The 19,316-nt window shown below is 37.7% G+C and overlaps 1 protein-coding gene across 17 annotated transcripts in view; it reads left to right on the forward strand.

Moving 5' to 3' along the window:
• The window catches only part of TRIP12 (thyroid hormone receptor interactor 12), a 219,288-nt gene that overhangs the window by 139,843 nt on the left and 60,129 nt on the right, over positions 1 to 19,316 (forward strand). For 7 of the 17 annotated variants that reach the window (XM_006141920.3, XM_014582397.2, XM_006141922.3 and 4 more), the window contains 10 exons: positions 3,030 to 3,065; positions 3,154 to 3,249; positions 4,345 to 4,437; positions 4,647 to 4,808; positions 9,317 to 9,385; positions 9,475 to 9,640; positions 13,719 to 13,836; positions 13,954 to 14,113; positions 15,900 to 16,053; positions 19,203 to 19,312. In XM_006141920.3, coding sequence (XP_006141982.1) covers positions 3,030 to 3,065; positions 3,154 to 3,249; positions 4,345 to 4,437; positions 4,647 to 4,808; positions 9,317 to 9,385; positions 9,475 to 9,640; positions 13,719 to 13,836; positions 13,954 to 14,113; positions 15,900 to 16,053; positions 19,203 to 19,312 — 1,164 coding nt within the window. The remainder of the gene's footprint in view (positions 1 to 3,029; positions 3,066 to 3,153; positions 3,250 to 4,344; positions 4,438 to 4,646; positions 4,809 to 9,316; positions 9,386 to 9,474; positions 9,641 to 13,718; positions 13,837 to 13,953; positions 14,114 to 15,899; positions 16,054 to 19,202; positions 19,313 to 19,316) is intronic. The other 10 variants (XM_006141919.3, XM_027766430.1, XM_027766426.1 and 7 more) reach the window with 3 other exon arrangements.

The raw sequence follows: 19,316 nt of genomic DNA on the forward strand, positions 1-19,316 counted from the left end.
AGTCCTTAATAACTTTGTAACACAGTTCCTAGTTGACATTTTGATAATTGAGATTTGTTAACATCTTAATTACCTAAACTTTTTAATATGAAAACAGAGAAAAGTTGCCATTTCCAAGTATATAGGCCCTTGCAGCTTTTGAACAGTGGCTTATAATTTTCTTAGTCTAAAACTAAAGAAATTGCCTATGTTTTAAGTTTAAATCAAATACTAACAAAAGACTAACATAAGCATCAAGATTACATTTGTAGCAAAAAAAGTGAAATTATGGTTGGTTTATCAGATTGTCTCATTTGATCACATTATCATATTACAGAGAGCGCTGAGCAAAAGCCTATCAGATAGAAAGCGTCATAATCTTTATTTTGCTTGTTCTTACTCATGGGATGTCTCAGCTCTGGCAGGGGCTGATAAAAGACCAGTTTCTTCACCATCAGACCTCTAGGCAGTAAAAGCCAGTTGTTAAATCTTACCGTACCATTCTACAGAAAGGTTTGCATGTTGCTTTCCCAGTGTTTCTATGGAAATATTTGTCTTCATGTTTTTAGATTTTTGTCTGTGTTAACATCCATTCACCGATGGGTTCAGTAGGTGGTGGCTTCCTTAATTCAAATTAAATTTTTTTGATTTTTGTTGTTGTTCATTAAAAGACAAATAGTAACAGAGAACTGTACTTTAACCTTGCACTGTCTACGGCTAAAGTGCAGATTTTAATCAGTTAAATAAGCCATTAATTCTAGGCAGAAATGTTGACACATAATCCAGTTTAGTTTGCTGTTTGCTGATTACATTAAGTACTTTTTTTGGAGACTAAGGTCTAAATTTCTTTCTTACATTTTTTAAAGAATTATTTAATTTTATTTATTCACTCATTTATTTTTATTTTGACCAGAGAGAGAGAGACAGAGAGGGAAAGTGAGAAAGCAAGCCACCAGGTTCGGGACTTGAACTGTGTGTGGTCAGCCATATGGGAGTTCAGAGTGTCCAGCACCTTAACCACCATGCCACCTGCTGGTCTCCTAGTTTCTCTCTTTTATTAAATTAAATTATCTTTTCAAAAATTTGTTTAATTTCTTTTATACATTCAATCACTTATGTTACTTAACTCGTAAAGTGAATGTTCCAACATGAATACGTTTCTCACCAGTCCAGGTGGGGTACTATACATGTTGTCGTCAACAGATAATAACCCACTTCTTTGTCCCATAAATGTCTTGTGTCTCTATTTTTCTCCTTAATGTCTTTCCTAGTTAAGTATCTAATAGACTTGTGTAAGTCAGCACATGCTATTAATAGTGGCCATTATTAATTAATTGTCCAGATCTATCTTTTATTACAGTTGAATAGCGTTAATATATAGCTGTCCATCAGCATACATTTGTGTGACCTAAATGGCCGTTTTTGATGAAAGGGAAACTATCTAGAGGAATCCTTATCAAAAATACAAGATTTATTCTGTAAGAAGTGAGGATCTTAGTACTTCTTCTGTTAACCCCTTTCATTTAGACTGTTTTAAGTGGCTGATTGAAGATGGTTTGAGACAGAATTTTGTTTGGGGCTTGTGTGTATGTTTTGGGTTTTGTTTTGTAACAGTGTAATAATTCTCAGAACCTCTGGCATATAGGTATATTTAACCTGGCATAATTAAGAGCTGAGAAAACGTTAAATGAGTATTAGGATACCCGTTGTCTGCTACTATAGGTACACATTTTTCAAGTGTATTTCCTTCATGTATGAGAGCGAGAGAGAGGCATGCGTGCACACACGCATATTTATATACACACGCACACATGCAGAGCCATTCCCAGCAGCTGTTTTTGTGCCATGATCCTTCTCCTAACCCTGCAGCCAGCCAAGATTACAAGCATTACCCATATGCTCAGGCAGACCGTGGGTAGAATCTGGAGCCTTCCAATATGGCATCCAGTATTGCTAAGCAGTCCCCCTACTTTTGCTGCCACTGCGGCTGGGCTATGTTTAATTGAAGGGTACTTAAAAGCTTAAATTTAGTCACTTAAACATTTCCATTGAACTAGAAAACTGAGATTCACTGTCTTTCCCCCAAAGACAAAATTTCTGTGGTGACGCTGGTGTTTGAGGTGGATGGAGTGTGTACTTCACAAGGTTTTTGTTCTGTTATTTGAAAAACATGGTTGTGCTCTGTTTAAGATCTTATCCACAAGAAAAACTAAAATTAAATAAATTATTTGCACATACATGTATGGAATAATTATGTTAATATGGCTTTTTTTCTTTAGAGTTTTTATTTATGTTTTTTAGGTTTTTGCCATAGGGTGCTTGCTCTCTCCAGAGAGAGGGAAAGTGAGAAATCCCGGGGGGATGGGCACACCCCAATCCCTTCTCCATTTTCTCAGGATTTGGCACCTGCATGCATGCAAAGCACAGCACCCAGCATGATTTTCAAGCTACCAAGTCCAGGACTGGAACCGCAGAACTGGTCATGCAGGAATCCAGTAGCTTTACCACCACACCATTCGTTGGCCCTGATTTGGCTTTTAACTAGTACATAATTCATTTTTTTATGTAATCAGCCTGCATTTAAATCTTTTGGTATATATTACAGCTGAGTTCTGTGGCATTTATCTATTTAAAGTTTGTTTATAAGAGTTTTAGCTCTGGCCCTTAATCGGAGGTGACAGTTAATTCACAAATGTCAGTGTATTAGAGGTTCTGTTCATTCATGTATCAGGTATTTGTTAACACTGATAAGTCCCAGTGATAAGGCGGCTTTTGAAGGAGGTTAGAACAACCAAAGAGTTGCTTGTGAATAGTAGGAAAGCTTTGATCTTGGCTTGAATTGTGAGGTGCTGATTATCTTGAGGTGTTCCCAAGCGAAAGCTATAGTATGTGGGGAATGCCAATCTCAGTATAATTGTTTCTTTTCTTGATGTTATTTTTGTGTAGTGCAAGTCTTGAATAATGCATTCCATTTCAGTTGAAGTGGAAAAGGAAGTAACTTCTAGGACGTTTAAGAATGTAGTTTTAATATTTCACTATCTTTTTAACAGATAACGTTACTGCAGATGGAGCATAATTTTGATATCGTAAGTATATATACTATATCTTTGGAAAGCACTGACTTTGAGTTTTGAAAGTTGGTATTGAATAAAAACTTCTTTTTCTGCTTTCCAGATGAACCATGCTTGTCGAGCCTTAACATACATGATGGAAGCTCTTCCTCGATCATCTGCGGTGGTAGTGGATGCTATTCCTGTCTTCTTAGAAAAGGTAATCCTACTTTGGCCCAATTTCTTTAAAAGCAAGTCTGGGGAGTCAAGTTTTTCTCTTTTTTTGGAGAGGTTTTCGCTATAGGGCGCATGCGCTCACCAGACAGAGAGACATAGAGACAGAGAGCGAGAAATCACCCCCCAGGGGGGATGGTCACGCCGCAACCCCTACTCCTCCATTCTCCTCTCGGGATCTTGGGCACGCATGCACACGCACTCAGCATGAGTTCTAAGCCACCCGGTCTGGGACGCGAACCGCGGTCGACTACGTGGGAGTCCAGCGATATAGCCATTACGCTAACTGCTGGTTCCTGGGAGTCAAGTTTTGAATGTTTGAATTCCAGCTTTTATTATCTAACGTATATTTTTTAAGCCAAGATTCCAGGAAAATAGTTCATGTTCAGCAGACTAATGGTTTACCATTGAAGCTAATAAAGCATGTATAAAATCAGCCCAGTTTTATAATTTTTAACAATAGCCATTACCACGTTAACATCTTTCAGAGAAGAACTTAAAGCATTTATTTAAAATAATCTCATCTCTAGAAAATATTTCAGTGAGGTTGATAGTTACTTTATACCCTCATTTTACCGCTGAGAAGGCTGAGACAGACAAAGTGCCTTGCTCAAGGTCATAAAGTTGAGGAAATTTTTTCATGTGGTCTGTGGTAGGTTGCATTATTGGTCTGTCTTATGGATCCCCCCTCCTTTTTTTAAAAAAATACACAATAAAATCTGCTTTATCTAATAAGCTTGAAATATGTTACAAAGTCTAAGAGCCGACTTTTAGGTTTTGTTATATAAAGTAACTCAACTGTTTTAAATATAAGGTTTTAAAGTTATGTAATCAGAATTTGTTTTTTTCTGTGTGAAATGTGTTTTTTCATATCTTAAAACAGAACAAAGTAGAGGGAAATGGTAAGGCTATACTTCACAGCTTAACCTCATGTGTGACTTGTGTCCATAGCAAGTTTCATGTTACAGACAGTATAGATTGATGGAGATTAGAGAAGGTACTGTGTTTATTCTTGTAGAGCATGAACTACTAGAGAAGAAATTAAATGATAACCTTAATTTACCTACCTATATGTTCCCAGCTGCAAGTTATTCAGTGTATTGATGTGGCAGAGCAGGCCTTGACGGCCTTGGAGATGTTGTCACGGAGACACAGTAAAGCCATTCTACAGGCAGTAAGTGTTGTTACCAATGGCCTCTGTTTCGCTTAGTGTTGGATTTTAGATCCAAGTTCGTACTAGCTTCTTGTTTACCACCTCTGTAAAATACTTGCATTGTTTCCAAAGTGATGCGCTAGACTTTTTAGTAGTTTCAAAGTATTTTTAAAATGTTTTGATTGCTGATAAAGGATCTTTCCTCATCTTAACAGTTTTGTCTATTTTAGGGTGGTTTGGCAGACTGCTTGCTGTATCTAGAATTCTTCAGCATAAATGCCCAAAGAAATGCACTAGCAATTGCAGCCAATTGCTGCCAGAGTATCACACCAGATGAATTTCATTTTGTGGCAGATTCTCTCCCGTTGCTTACCCAAAGGCTAACCCATCAGGTAAAGTATGAACCTACCTTATGCACTGTAAAACTTTTTCTTACTTTTTTTTTTTGGTAAAAAAAAAAAAAATGGTAGTTTCAGGGCTGACAGGAGGCATGGTGATTAAGGGTGCTGGACTCCCACATGGCTGACTGCAGTTTGAGTCCCAGACCTGGCAGTTTGCTTTCTTGCTGCCCCCCTCCCCCTACCTCGCCCCAACTCTGTCCTTTTCTGGTCAAATTGAAACAAATACTTCTTAAAAAAAGTAATTTCAATTAAGGTCTTAAATCTTCCAATTGGATATATATAATTGGAAGTGTTCTGATCGAAATTTAAAAAATTTTTTTTTCATGTTATCAGTCATGCACCATAGTAGGTTTTTTTTTTTCCCCCATGAAATCTTGGTGAATATACCCAGAGTAAATGAACAGTAATTCATGTTTGATATCATTAGCTGTTTTTAGTTGAAGAGATGATGTTATTTGAATAAATATTGAGTGTTTTTGTGACAGGATCAGAATTTCCTTTAGGGAAGGAAATTCCCTTTCTTGAATGGCATTGGTGTAGGCACATGGAAATAGGAGGATATGGGTTAAGACCAGAAGAATAAGGCTATTCCCAAATAGAAACAAAAAACTATAGATCGTGGCTACCTGGGGTTAGAGAAGAGTAAGGCCAATTATTTAGAAGGTGGGATTAGTGGACCTGATCATTCAGTGTGAAAAGCAGTTCACAGGGTTGAAGAGGACAGATTGTGAGTGAAGATTTAAGGGTATAGAGAAATGGTATTTCTTTTACTATCAATTAGTGCTTTAAAATGTTCTTAATTGCTAAACAGAATTTTAGAAATCTGGCTTTAAAAATTGCCTTTACAAATTGTGCTTAAGATGAAAATCTTGGGAAAATTAGGTACATAAAATGTTTAAATCAATATGGAATGTATATAAGAGATAAAATAGCAATTAGTGATTATCAAGTCACTCCGGAATATTTTGCTCTTGAAATGATTAAGAGAGAGCAGTCCTATTCATTTCTTCTTTAATTTGTCGAAAAGACTTTCTTGTTTTTTAAAAGACTGAGATAATCTTTTTTTTTTTTTCCCCTGAGAAGTTTTTGCCTTAGCATGTGTGCAGTTGCCAGGCAGAGAGAGAGAGAGAGAGACAGACAGACAGACAGACAGACAGACAGAAGGAATGAGAAGGAAAGTGAGACATCACCTTTCAGGGGGGATGGTCACTCCGCTATCCCTTCTCTTCTGTTCTTCTTCACTCTCCTCTTGGGATCTTGGGCACACATGCACACACGCCTGTCATAATTTTGGAGCCACCAGCTCTGGGACTCAGACCATAGTTGCCATGTGAGAGTCCAGTGATATAACCAGTATGCCATTTGCTGGTTTCTGACTGAGATAATCTTTCCTTTCTGTAGACTAAAGACATGTTCTCCAGTTCACTATGATAATCATTACTGTATGGTTTCCTTATTTTAGAAATAAGATATACGAATCCAAGAAGTTAAATAGCTGGCTACTATTTGTAGCAGTCTTTGTAGGCTTAACACAGTGGCAGCCAAGATATGGTCTTACCTGAATTATTTTCTTTTGTACAGAGGGTAGTTTACTTTTTACATAGGAAGTCCACTTATGAATTAAAGGGGGAGAAGGTCTATCAAAACACTAGTCAAGTTCAGTGAAATGTTCTACCCATTACTAAAAAAACTGCTTTTAATGAATAAACTTTATTTTTAAAGTAGTTTTAGGTTCAGAATAAAATTGCGTGGAAAATGCAGAGATTTCTCACATACATCTTCCCCTTCAGCCCGTCCTCACCTCCCCACTGCTACCCTCATTTTCCTCATTAGGGACACCCTATACCAGAGTGATACATTTGTCACAACCAGTAAACCTGCCCTGACACATTCTTTTTCTTCTTGTTTTTGTTGAGAGAGTTTCGCTATAAGGTGCATGCACTCACCAGACAGACAGAGTGACAGAGAGCAAGAAATCACCCCCCAGGGGGTATGGCCACCCCACAATCCCTTCTCCTCTGTTCTCATTTTAGGATTTTGGGCACGCACGCACGCGCGCACACACACACTACCTGGCATAAGTTTTAAGCACTGGGTCCAGGACTAGAACTGCAGTCGACTATGTGGGAGTCCATTGACAACCATTATGCCACCTGCTAGTCCCTTTGTCCTTGTTTTGAGGGTTATTTCAAATGTTTTTTTCAGTGGGGCCACTCTTAAGTATTTTTACAATGAATAGTAAATTGATTTTATACTGAATGTTCCTTATATCAGAACACATGAAGGGGGAAGGGAAGGGGAAAGAAATCATCCCCCAGAGGGGTCAGAACATGTTTCAGTCCCTTTTCCTCCAGTTTCCCGTCCTGTCAGGATCCTGGACATGTGCATATGCTCAGCATGTTTTTCAAGCAACTGGAACAAGAACTTGAACTTTGGTCGACCATGTGGAATGCTTCACTGCTGCACTAGTAGGACTGGCCTCGACTTTTTTTTTTTTTTAATAATAGAGGTTTTTGCTATAGGGCATGTGCTCACCAGAAAGACAGAGAGAGACAGTGAAACAGAAAGCGAGAAATCACGCTCCGGGGGGATGGCCACGCCGCAGTCCTTTCTTCATTCTCTCAGGATCTTGGGCATGCACACACGCCTGGTGTGAGTTTCAGCCATGGATTCAGGTCCAGGACTTGAACTGTGATCAGCTACATGGGAGTCCAGCAACATGGCCGTTATACCAACTGCTGGTCCCTCGACTCAACTTTTGAGGTTTTTGCTATAGGGCGTGTGCCCTTGCCAGAAAGACAGAAAGCAAGAAATCGCCCCCCGGGGGGATGGCCATGCCACAATCCCTTCTCCTCCTTTCTCCTCTTGGGATCTTGGGCATGCACACACGCCTGGTGTGAGTTTCAGCCATGGATTCAGGTCCAGGACTTGAACTGTGATCAGCTACATGGGAGTCCAGCCACATAGCCATTACGCCAACTGCTGGTCCCTAGACTCAACTTTTTATAGTGAATCCTTTCTAGTTTTTTAGCTAATCTTTTCTAGATAGATTTGACTATGTCCAGTTTTCCACATTACCTAAACCTTGAGTTCATGCATCTGTATTTAACCATTTCCAGCTTTTCCCCCTTTCACTTTTATCTACATTTATTTTATGCCGACTTTATTCCTGCACCATAAGTTTTTGTTTCTTCAGTTTCTTTTGGGATGTCTTTTCTCTTCTTTTCTTTTTTTAGGTTTAATAGGTTTATTGGCATATCTCTGATGTACAATGGACAGTACATATTTATAATGTACAATCTGATGAGTTATGACAGATGTAGTCATCCATAAAATTACTACCATGACCAAGAACTGAATGTATCCATCATCAACAAAAGTCTCATCATGCCCCCTTATACGTTATAAGCCTTCTGTCCAGCCTTCCCTACCCACCTCTGTCTTCAGACAATCATTGATCTGCTCCTTTTCACTATAAATTAGCTTGCACATCATAGGACCTTATATAAACAGAATCATATACGATATATTAATAGTATTTTTGGCTAACTTCCCTCAGCATAATTATTCTGACATTCATCCACATCGTTGTGTGTATGGATAGTTCATTCCCTTTTCTTTTGTGCTACTTCCTCTTCCAGTTTAGGAACAATTTGCTCCCTTCACTGAGGATTATCTCGATGAGGCATTGGGGGCTGATGTATGGGTTAATCCACCCATGAGCTCTGTACTTGCAACGGCGCATCTTAGGTGCCTTGTTCACCCGAATGTGCTCAGTGACCAGAGAATCTACATTTGACCCTTAAGTTCAGCATTACTCTCTGCATTTTTAAGCATGTGCAACAAAAATTCAGCACTCCTTTTGGGCCACCGACCTTGTATTCAGCTCCATCGTTTAGCCTGGGCACATCTACCAGCTCCATCCTTGTAACAACGGAATGGCACACACTGCTTCTGTAAAGTGACACCTTTCAGATACTTGGTGACTTTTCAGATACGCATACCCTTGATGGCCTGGGCAGTTTCATGAGTCATCTTAAAGTATTCTGAACAGGAGGATTTGAACTTCTTGATTTGCATGACTTTGTGGGTTCTCTTGGTCAAGTGAATAGCAAACCATTTTCAAAGATCACCTTGGGGAGCTTAGGAGAAGACCCATTTCCAGCTTTTTAATGTATAGGTATTTAAATAGTTCTACCTGAAATGCTTCCAAAGAAAAGTGGGGTATTTTTCTTTGGTATAAGTATTTAGGGATTAAGGTTACATAAGCATAGTAGCTCTTACTTTCCTGTACATTATCTATGAGAGTCTTCATAGAGGAGAAAGAGGTTATTCTATTGCTATTATTCTCTGAAATCTTGATATTGTAACTTGTTTAGGTCATTTGCCTTTTCGAAACTCATAGCCATTATTGAGCTTGGCTTAGAGCATTTGAGGTTAAGAAGTTAAGGTGATAATATTTTATATTAATAAACTTTATTTTTCTTTATAAAAAATAGGACAAAAAGTCAGTAGAAAGCACTTGCCTTTGTTTTGCACGTCTTGTGGACAACTTTCAACATGAGGAGGTAAACATTTCTTCTTTGGTGCTATTTTTATGAAGTTGTCCAGTTGCTGAATCATGATGTAACAAATTCTTTTTCTTGTGGTTTTGAAGAATTTACTCCAGCAGGTTGCCTCCAAAGATCTGCTTACAAATGTTCAACAACTGTTGGTAGTGACTCCACCAATTTTAAGTTCTGGGATGTTCATAATGGTGGTTCGCATGTTTTCCCTGATGTGTTCCAACTGTCCAACTTTAGCTGTTCAACTTATGAAGCAGAGTAAGTGTAATTTTATTCTTTTTGTTTTTTTTTTAAATTATGTTATTTAACTTTATTTATTTATTTTAATTTGACTAGAGAAGGTCAGATTGAGCAAGAGGTGTGGGGGGCGGGTGGCAGTGGAAAGTGAGAAAGTAGGCCTCCAGGTCCAGGACTCAATCTGTGGTCGGCTCTGTGGAGTCCAGCGTCCTTAGCTACCACACTGCCTTCCAGCCTCAAGTGCAATTTTATGCTACTTTAAGCCAGAAAAGTGAAAGTCAGCATAAACCAAGCAAGTATAAAAGATGACAAGCATCACAGGTGCTGGATAATAAAGAAGAAAAATGTTAATATTTAATAAATTAGAACAATACACAGTGTTTCTAATATATTGTCAGGAAAGTCATGACATGTTTTTCTTTTTTTTTTCTTTGAGATATTTTTGCTTTAAGGCATGTGTGCTCTGGTGGGACAGAGACAGGAAGCGAGAAATCATTCTGCTTGGGGGATAGCCACATGGAAGTCCCTTCTCCATTTTCCTGGGGATTTTGGGCATGCTCACACATGCACCCGGTATGAGTTTCAGGCCATCGAATCCAGTACTTGAACTGTGGTCAACCACATGGGAGTCCAGCACCTTAACCACTTTGCCACCCACTGGCCCCCATAACATATTTTTCTGTTTTTCTATACAAAAGTATGTCATGACTTTCTAGACAACCCAGTACAATTTTTAAAGTATATATGTATATAGGTACATATGCACAAACGTGTGTGTGTGTAAAGTATATTAAAAATTTACTCTTGATGGTTCTAGAACTAACTGCTCAAGATCAATGGTTTCTGTACAGTAATAGTCATTTAATAAATCTTTATTAGAATTCTGAGTTTGATGTTCCTAGTAACTGCTTGTCTTCAGTTTATAGGTCGTCCTTTCTTTCTGCCCATGTTAGATTTTTCAGCATGATTATAGCATGTTTTCTTTCCTCAGAATGTGGAAAATGTGGAACTAATGTAACACTGACAAGTATCTTTGATATTTACTAATCTAGTATTTTTAAGCCTTTTCTATCTTTACTCAGTGTGTAGGAAATAAAAATTTTTTGCGTTGCTAATGCAGCTGACCATTCCTCTCTTAAACTTTAGATATTTTAAATTTGGTATTACAGGATGGACCTCAGAAAACATCTGTATGTGATGATCATTTTTAAAAGAGTGTTGATCATTTTTGTATAGAACACATTATGGGTGACTTTGTACCCATAATTTTAATCTTCGAGAATGTTACCTTTAGAATCATGATGCTATTGATGGACTAGGTGGCCTTTGGTCCTACTGTCTGAGATAGCATATTTAGCAGTATATTTTTGTTTGGGGGAACCAGCACCTTAACCACTTTGCCACCCACTGGCCCCCATAACATATTTTTCTGTTTTTCTATACAAAAGTATGTCATGACTTTCTAGACAACCCAGTACAATTTTTAAAGTATATATGTATATAGGTACATATGCACAAACGTGTGTGTGTGTAAAGTATATTAAAAATTTACTCTTGATGGTTCTAGAACTAACTGCTCAAGATCAATGGTTTCTGTACAGTAATAGTCATTTAATAAATCTTTATTAGAATTCTGAGTTTGATGTTCCTAGTAACTGCTTGTCTTCAGTTTATAGGTCGTCCTTTCTTTCTGCCCATGTTAGATTTTTCAGCATGATTATAGCATGTTTTCTTTCCTCAGAATGTGGAAAATGTGGAACTAATGTAACACTGACAAGTATCTTTGATATTTACTAATCTAGTATTTTTAAGCCTTTTCTATCTTTACTCAGTGTGTAGGAAATAAAAATTTTTTGCGTTGCTAATGCAGCTGACCATTCCTCTCTTAAACTTTAGATATTTTAAATTTGGTATTACAGGATGGACCTCAGAAAACATCTGTATGTGATGATCATTTTTAAAAGAGTGTTGATCATTTTTGTATAGAACACATTATGGGTGACTTTGTACCCATAATTTTAATCTTCGAGAATGTTACCTTTAGAATCATGATGCTATTGATGGACTAGGTGGCCTTTGGTCCTACTGTCTGAGATAGCATATTTAGCAGTATATTTTTGTTTGGGGGAAGCTTAGTTTTATATTTAGTTGCATTTCTTTCGAAATTATGCATTGGCGCAGAGTTGTACAGAAACACAATGTTGGTGAGGTAAAGATTAGTTGAAATGAATTCTCTGAAAACATTGAGTCTTTAGGAAACTTGGTATTTCGGAAAACAATTTTGCATGTGCTGTGAACAAAGTGCTCTCTTCCTTAGTAAGATTGGAAAGGTTTATCTCCTTTCAAGTAGAGTACACACTTGACCATTACAGTTCCTGGAGCATCTTGAACCTTGGTCAGCCCAGCATTTCCTGAAGTTTGAGAGCTTATTCGTGCCACCCTGTGGCACAGTACATTTCTCATACCAATTTGAGAATCTCTGCCTTACCTGTGCTTGCTTTAACATTTTGGCTTTTTATATGATGAATGGCTTATCTCTTTCATGGTACAGGAAGTTTGCCACCTGTTTATCATACTGACACAATAGATTTACATTTTTTTCTTTCTCCAGTAACATGACAAAGGAAACATGGATCCTTTGTCTCCATTTTATTGTCTTCTGACTTCTAAGAGAAAAGGAAAAAAAACCTTGTAATATATCATCCCATATATTCACATTCTTGATAAAGTTAGCAAGAATGTACCTTTTCAAGAAAATAAAAAATAGTATTTGTATTTTTAAACATTGTAGGATTTTTATTAGGCAGATTTTTTCCCCTTATAGTTTGCTATAGATTCTGTGTGCTTGCCAAAGAGACAGTGAGAAAAAGAGAGAAAATGAGGAATTACCAGGGGAGATGGCCACACCGCAGTCCTTTCTCCTCCATTCTCTTCTTGGAATTCTGGGCGTGCACATAGACACACTCACATGTTTTTCAAACTGCTGGGTCTGGGACTTGAATGACAAAGTCAGCCCTGTGGGATCCAGCCGCCTTAACCACCACACCACCTGGCGGGCCTAAGCAGAGATTTAACTATTCACACTTTTTTTTTTTTTTTTCCTTTGGAGAGGTTTTGCTATAGCGTGCGTGCGCTTGCCAGACAGAAACAGAAAGCAAGAAATCACCCCCCAGGAGGGATGGTCACACCACAATCCCTTCTCCTCCATTCTCCTCTCGGGATCTTGGGCACACACACACATGCTCGCCCGGCATGAGTTTAAGCCACTGGGTCCGGGACGCGAACCACGGTCGACTACGTGGGAGTCCAGCGACACAGCCATTATGCTAACTGTTGGTCCCCCTATCCACACTTTCTTAGCCCCAGTCAATGGTGAATACTTTACTTAATAACAGAACTTACTGATTGTTGGCAAAGCATTTCAATAATACGTTTATATTTTGTTTATGTGTAGTATTTACAGAACACACACATTCCACAACCAACACGGACCCAGCTTTCTTTAGGCTCCATCTATTCGAGTGTCTAAATCTTGGAGACTGGTAGCTCCTTCTACTCACAGTGTTTATCATGGTTATCGTGCAGAAGCTTCCGTAAACTGATGTCTTTGAGGAAGGGAAACTTATGGGCAAGAATATTTTAATGATCTTTGTATCAGCTGACATGTAATCAGTGACATAAATTGATAGCTTTCTGATTACAATATGGTAAGATCCCGATGTTTTATACTATTGACCACATTTTTAGTGTATTTGAATTGAAGACAAATAGAGAATGTAGTTACACTAAGATGCATTTAATGCTGTTTTGGACAAACTCCTGTGCTCCTCAAGGAAAGTAATGAAAGATTCCTGAAGTCTTAGGAGTGAAATGGAAAGAATTGTGATTAGGTGCTCAGCTAGAAAGTTTGGAATCAAGAATGAAGTCTCTAGAAAGAAATGGTTAAAACTTACATACCTTTTATTACATTACTTTGTAAGAAAATAACCTGATTATTTTTTCCCCCCTGGGAATTATTTCCCTCTTAAATTATTAGGTACTATAACTAGTTTAATAGTACACTTTTTTTTCTTTTGTCTTTTTGTGGTTTGTTTTACAGACATTGCAGAAACACTTCACTTTCTCCTGTGTGGTGCCTCCAATGGAAGTTGTCAGGAACAGATTGATCTTGTTCCACGAAGTCCTCAAGAACTGTATGAACTGACATCTCTGATTTGGTAAAGATTGAGCTAATAATAACTCTGGTTTCTGTGAGGCTATTTTACCTGAGAGATCTAACATTTGCCACTAGTTCAGGAAGCTGCTTATTAAAATAATTGCACTTTTGTTTTCAGTGAACTTATGCCATGTTTACCAAAAGAGGGCATTTTTGCAGTTGATACCATGTTGAAGAAGGGAAATGCGCAGAACACAGACGGTGCGATATGGCAGTGGCGTGACGACCGAGGCCTCTGGCATCCCTATAACAGGATTGACAGCCGGATCATTGAGGTAGTAGTTTCCTCGTACCGTTTAAATATGTCTATTTTGCTGGAGAAGTGGGTATAGGGATGGAATGGGGAGGTGGATGTGTTACATCAATGTACTCCATTTTGAATTAACTCAAGATTCTCTCATTTTGTCTCCTGAGAACAAGGTCCTCATTTCTGTTCAGGTCAGAAAACATGATGTTCTAGTCCTGCTTCTGCTGTTAACTACATGATTGGCTTGGAGCAAGTAATTTAAGTTCTTTGTTCCATAGTTTCCTTATTTCTGAAAGGAAACATTGGAGGAGTTAGACTATATGTTTCTAAAACATAATCTTTCTATCTCCTATCCAAAAGAACTCTTCCCAAACCACAAGGTTTACATATAAATAGCTTCTTAAAGACAAAAACATAGAAATAAATGTCTAGTTTGTGTGAATGATTAAGTAAATTGTACTACTAATTAGACTCATATAATTCAGATACTAATGGAATGAATTCTAATAACATAAAATAGGATTCTAAAATACAGTATACAAAATTTGGTGGGAACTGGGCAGACTAAGATAAAAGATGAATGATACAAAGGAGAGGAATACACCAAAAGGTTAACAGTGCTTTTCTGTGACGATTTTATGTGATACTTGTTTTTATTTCCAGAATTTCAAATTAAATTTGCACTGAAATTTTTCTTAAAATCCTCTAATCAGCGAAATATTTGTGTCTTATATGGAGTTGGTTACTGCATTATTTGACATGCTATGCATTATTTACTGTTTCAGAAGATTTGTTAGTCTTAATATATTTCTGAGGGTGTTTGAATTTTTTATAAGATCACACGACACAGACATTGTTTTAAACTGTCTTCTACCACTTAGTTTCCAAAAATGAATTTTTGAAGTAATTTTAAGCCATTGATTTGTGTTGCACAATCGAGTTCTTATGAAGAAATCTTAAATTCAGAGTTAGTTTTTATGAGGAAGTGAACTTCAATCTTTCGTCCATTGTTTCATCCATTGTATTAAGTAGGCCAAGCCTGTTAATGGTTCTAGTCTCTAAGCATTTTTCTTTTTAGCATTTTCCTGATAATTACACCTTCACTATTAGCTTGCTTTCTTACAGTTCCTAAGAACCCTGCCATCCATTCAGCCTAGGAATTTCATAGATTGAACTGTGTAATAAGGATGGATATTCCATAGCTTCTGTAGGCTGTCTATAATCTTAACAGCATTCATCAAACGGTCTCAGTTTAGATATGTTCTGTGTAATGCATGTAGCCCTGGGAATTACTTTCTTAGTTTGAGTTGTGTCCCTTTCATTCATAAGGCACCATTTAAACACAGGTCTTCTTTGTTTACCTAAAGACAATTTTATAGTGTTTTGTTTAAAGGAGGATTTTGGTGGGTTACTAAGAATGCCTCGTATAAATAACATTTTAATCTAAGAATGGCAAGAATTATGGATAACAGTTTCTTTTTTTTCTCTCCTATTAGTAATACCTTTAAAGGGTTTAATACGATCAATGTTGTCTTCATCTTGATGATTTCTACATGACTGGATTTTTCATCAGGATCATGCCTAGATTTATCTCTAAGGGTCCTGATAGAATGTTAATCTGTATTTAATTAAAAATGACTTGTTGAATGAATGAGTCTTGGCATATCTTCACCTGTAAATTTTCCATGTTCTGTTACTTCACCATTTGAGACTGATTACATAAATAGTAAGATAGCATTTATGGAGGGTCCCACTGTGACTTAGGGTAATAAATTTCTCCATGTTTATATTCAAGATTTCTCTCTCTTTGCTCTCAGGCAGCCCATCAGGTCGGTGAGGATGAGATAAGCTTGTCCACTCTGGGACGAGTTTATACTATTGATTTTAATTCTATGCAGCAAATCAATGAGGACACGGGAACAGCACGTGCCATTCAGAGAAAACCTAACCCCTTAGCCAATACTAACACTAGTAAGTATCTTTTGAATTTAAGTAATGCTATCATGCTGGACCAGCAGGTGGCATGGAGGTTAAAGCTACTGGATCCCACATAGCTGACTCCACAGTTTGAGTCCTGGGCCCAGTGGTTTGAAGATCATGTCAGGCGCATGTGCATGTATGCCCAAAATCCCAAGAGGAGAACGGAAAAGGGATTTCAGTGTGGCCATCTCCTGGGGATGGGGGGTTGTTTTCTCACTTTCTTTCTCGATCTCTGACTTACTCTCTCTGGCAAGCACACACATTATAATAAAAACCTTACTTTAAGAAAAAATACTATATTGCTTTGTAATATTTTCATAATAAATAATAAATGGCTAATGACTATCCTTAATAAGCTTAAGACAGTTACATAACAGTAATTAGTTTTTTTGTTTTTGTTTTTTTTTTTTTCCCTTTAAGTCATATGCCTTAATTGATGAATGAGCCACTATCAGTTAACTGGTATCCCCTTCTTGATATTTCTACTTAAGCAGTGTCCTGAGACTTCAATGAGAATTGACCCATACGTAGTTTTATCTGATCCTGTTAAGCCTCTTCTACCTTAGTTCCATCTGCCCATCAAAGTAGTTCTTTGCAGCCTTTTATTTTTATGCCTTTCTGCCCAAATTCTCTTAAATAACGAAGAACGAATGATGGTGATTGTTTTGTTTTTAAAAGTTCTAACATTTATTCCTCTCCTTGGGGATTTAGTACATTGCTTTTGTAGCTCTGGGCTAAAGTGCAGGGGTCTGCAGACTTTTTCTGCAAAGGGTGTCGTAGTACTTTAGTCTCTGCAGGTTCTAACAGTCTTTGTAGTAATCACTTCCAGTATATCTTCAGAACAACCATATACAATATATAAACAAATGTATTTGGTTTTGTTCTAGTAAAACCTTTTTACGATTGGGGACCAGCAATTAGCGTAATGGCTATGTCGCTGGACTCCCATGTAGTCGACCAGGAGACTGATTACATAAATAGTAAGATAGCATTTATGGAGGGTCCCACTGTGACTTAGGGTAATAAATTTCTCCATGTTTATATTCAAGATTTCTCTCTCTTTGCTCTCAGGCAGCCCATCAGGTCGGTGAGGATGAGATAAGCTTGTCCACTCTGGGACGAGTTTATACTATTGATTTTAATTCTATGCAGCAAATCAATGAGGACACGGGAACAGCACGTGCCATTCAGAGAAAACCTAACCCCTTAGCCAATACTAACACTAGTAAGTATCTTTTGAATTTAAGTAATGCTATCATGCTGGACCAGCAGGTGGCATGGAGGTTAAAGCTACTGGATCCCACATAGCTGACTCCACAGTTTGAGTCCTGGGCCCAGTGGTTTGAAGATCATGTCAGGCGCATGTGCATGTATGCCCAAAATCCCAAGAGGAGAACGGAAAAGGGATTTCAGTGTGGCCATCTCCTGGGGATGGGGGGTTGTTTTCTCACTTTCTTTCTCGATCTCTGACTTACTCTCTCTGGCAAGCACACACATTATAATAAAAACCTTACTTTAAGAAAAAATACTATATTGCTTTGTAATATTTTCATAATAAATAATAAATGGCTAATGACTATCCTTAATAAGCTTAAGACAGTTACATAACAGTAATTAGTTTTTTTGTTTTTGTTTTTTTTTTTTTCCCTTTAAGTCATATGCCTTAATTGATGAATGAGCCACTATCAGTTAACTGGTATCCCCTTCTTGATATTTCTACTTAAGCAGTGTCCTGAGACTTCAATGAGAATTGACCCATACGTAGTTTTATCTGATCCTGTTAAGCCTCTTCTACCTTAGTTCCATCTGCCCATCAAAGTAGTTCTTTGCAGCCTTTTATTTTTATGCCTTTCTGCCCAAATTCTCTTAAATAACGAAGAACGAATGATGGTGATTGTTTTGTTTTTAAAAGTTCTAACATTTATTCCTCTCCTTGGGGATTTAGTACATTGCTTTTGTAGCTCTGGGCTAAAGTGCAGGGGTCTGCAGACTTTTTCTGCAAAGGGTGTCGTAGTACTTTAGTCTCTGCAGGTTCTAACAGTCTTTGTAGTAATCACTTCCAGTATATCTTCAGAACAACCATATACAATATATAAACAAATGTATTTGGTTTTGTTCTAGTAAAACCTTTTTACGATTGGGGACCAGCAATTAGCGTAATGGCTATGTCGCTGGACTCCCATGTAGTCGACCAGGGTTCAAGTCCCAGACCCGGTGGCTTAAACTCACTCCAGGTGTATGTGCGTGTGTACTCAGGATCCCAAGAGGAGAAGGGATTGTGGCATGGCCATCCCCCCAGGGGGTTGATTTCTCGTTTTCTGTCTCTGTCTTTCTGGGTAGTACACGCACCCTATAGCAAAACAAAACAAAACAAAAAAACCTTTTTATGAAAACAGACAATGGGCTAGATAGGGCTGACAGACCATTCTTTGCTAGCTGCTGGTTTAGAGCTTGCTTTTCATTAGATACCTTTTCTCTGTACCTTATTCCCTCTAAACAAAGTGGCAGAATTAGTGATCTTGTTCATCTATTTTGTTAAACTTTTAGCTAAATCATCTCTATTTCTTAAACTGTGTTTCTTGGAATTATAAGTTCCTAAATATATGTTAGTAAAATAAAGATGTATAGTGTGATACTATCTGGCCAGCGATTTTCTTGTTTTTTGTTTGTTTGTTTGTTTTGTGTTAAAGTTTTTGCCATAGGGTGGGTATACTTGCCTGAGAGAGAGAGAGAGAGACAGTCTGAGAGATAGAGAAAGGGAAAATGAGAAATCATCCCCCAGGGGGATGGCCACACCACATACCTTCTCCCCAGTTCTCCTCACAGGATTTTGGGCATGTACACATGCGCTCCCAGTGTGATTTTCAAGCTAGCAGGTCCTGTACTCAAACCATGCTCAGTCTTGTGGGAATCTAGCCCCTTAACCACCATGTCACCTGCTGGTTTTTAAACTGGCTAAATTTTAATACCGCTGTTAGCATCTTTGTAAGCCCCAGTTGATCACATTAAGTAAGTTAAATTATTTTATAACAAAAAACATTTTTTTATAACATTTCTAATAGTTTCATTTCTTCGGTACTTTATGTTGTTTGTTCTAAATGAAGCCTGTCACTTCAGGATTGTATTTTTTTTGGTAACAGGTGGATATTCAGAGTTAAAGAAGGATGATGCTCGAGCACAGCTTATGAAAGAAGATCCGGAACTGGCTAAGTCTTTTATTAAGACATTATTTGGTGTTCTTTATGAAGTGTATT

Source organism: Tupaia chinensis, unplaced genomic scaffold, assembly GCF_000334495.1.
Source record: "Tupaia chinensis unplaced genomic scaffold, TupChi_1.0 Scaffold000066_1, whole genome shotgun sequence".
Taxonomy (NCBI): Eukaryota; Metazoa; Chordata; class Mammalia; order Scandentia; family Tupaiidae; genus Tupaia; species Tupaia belangeri.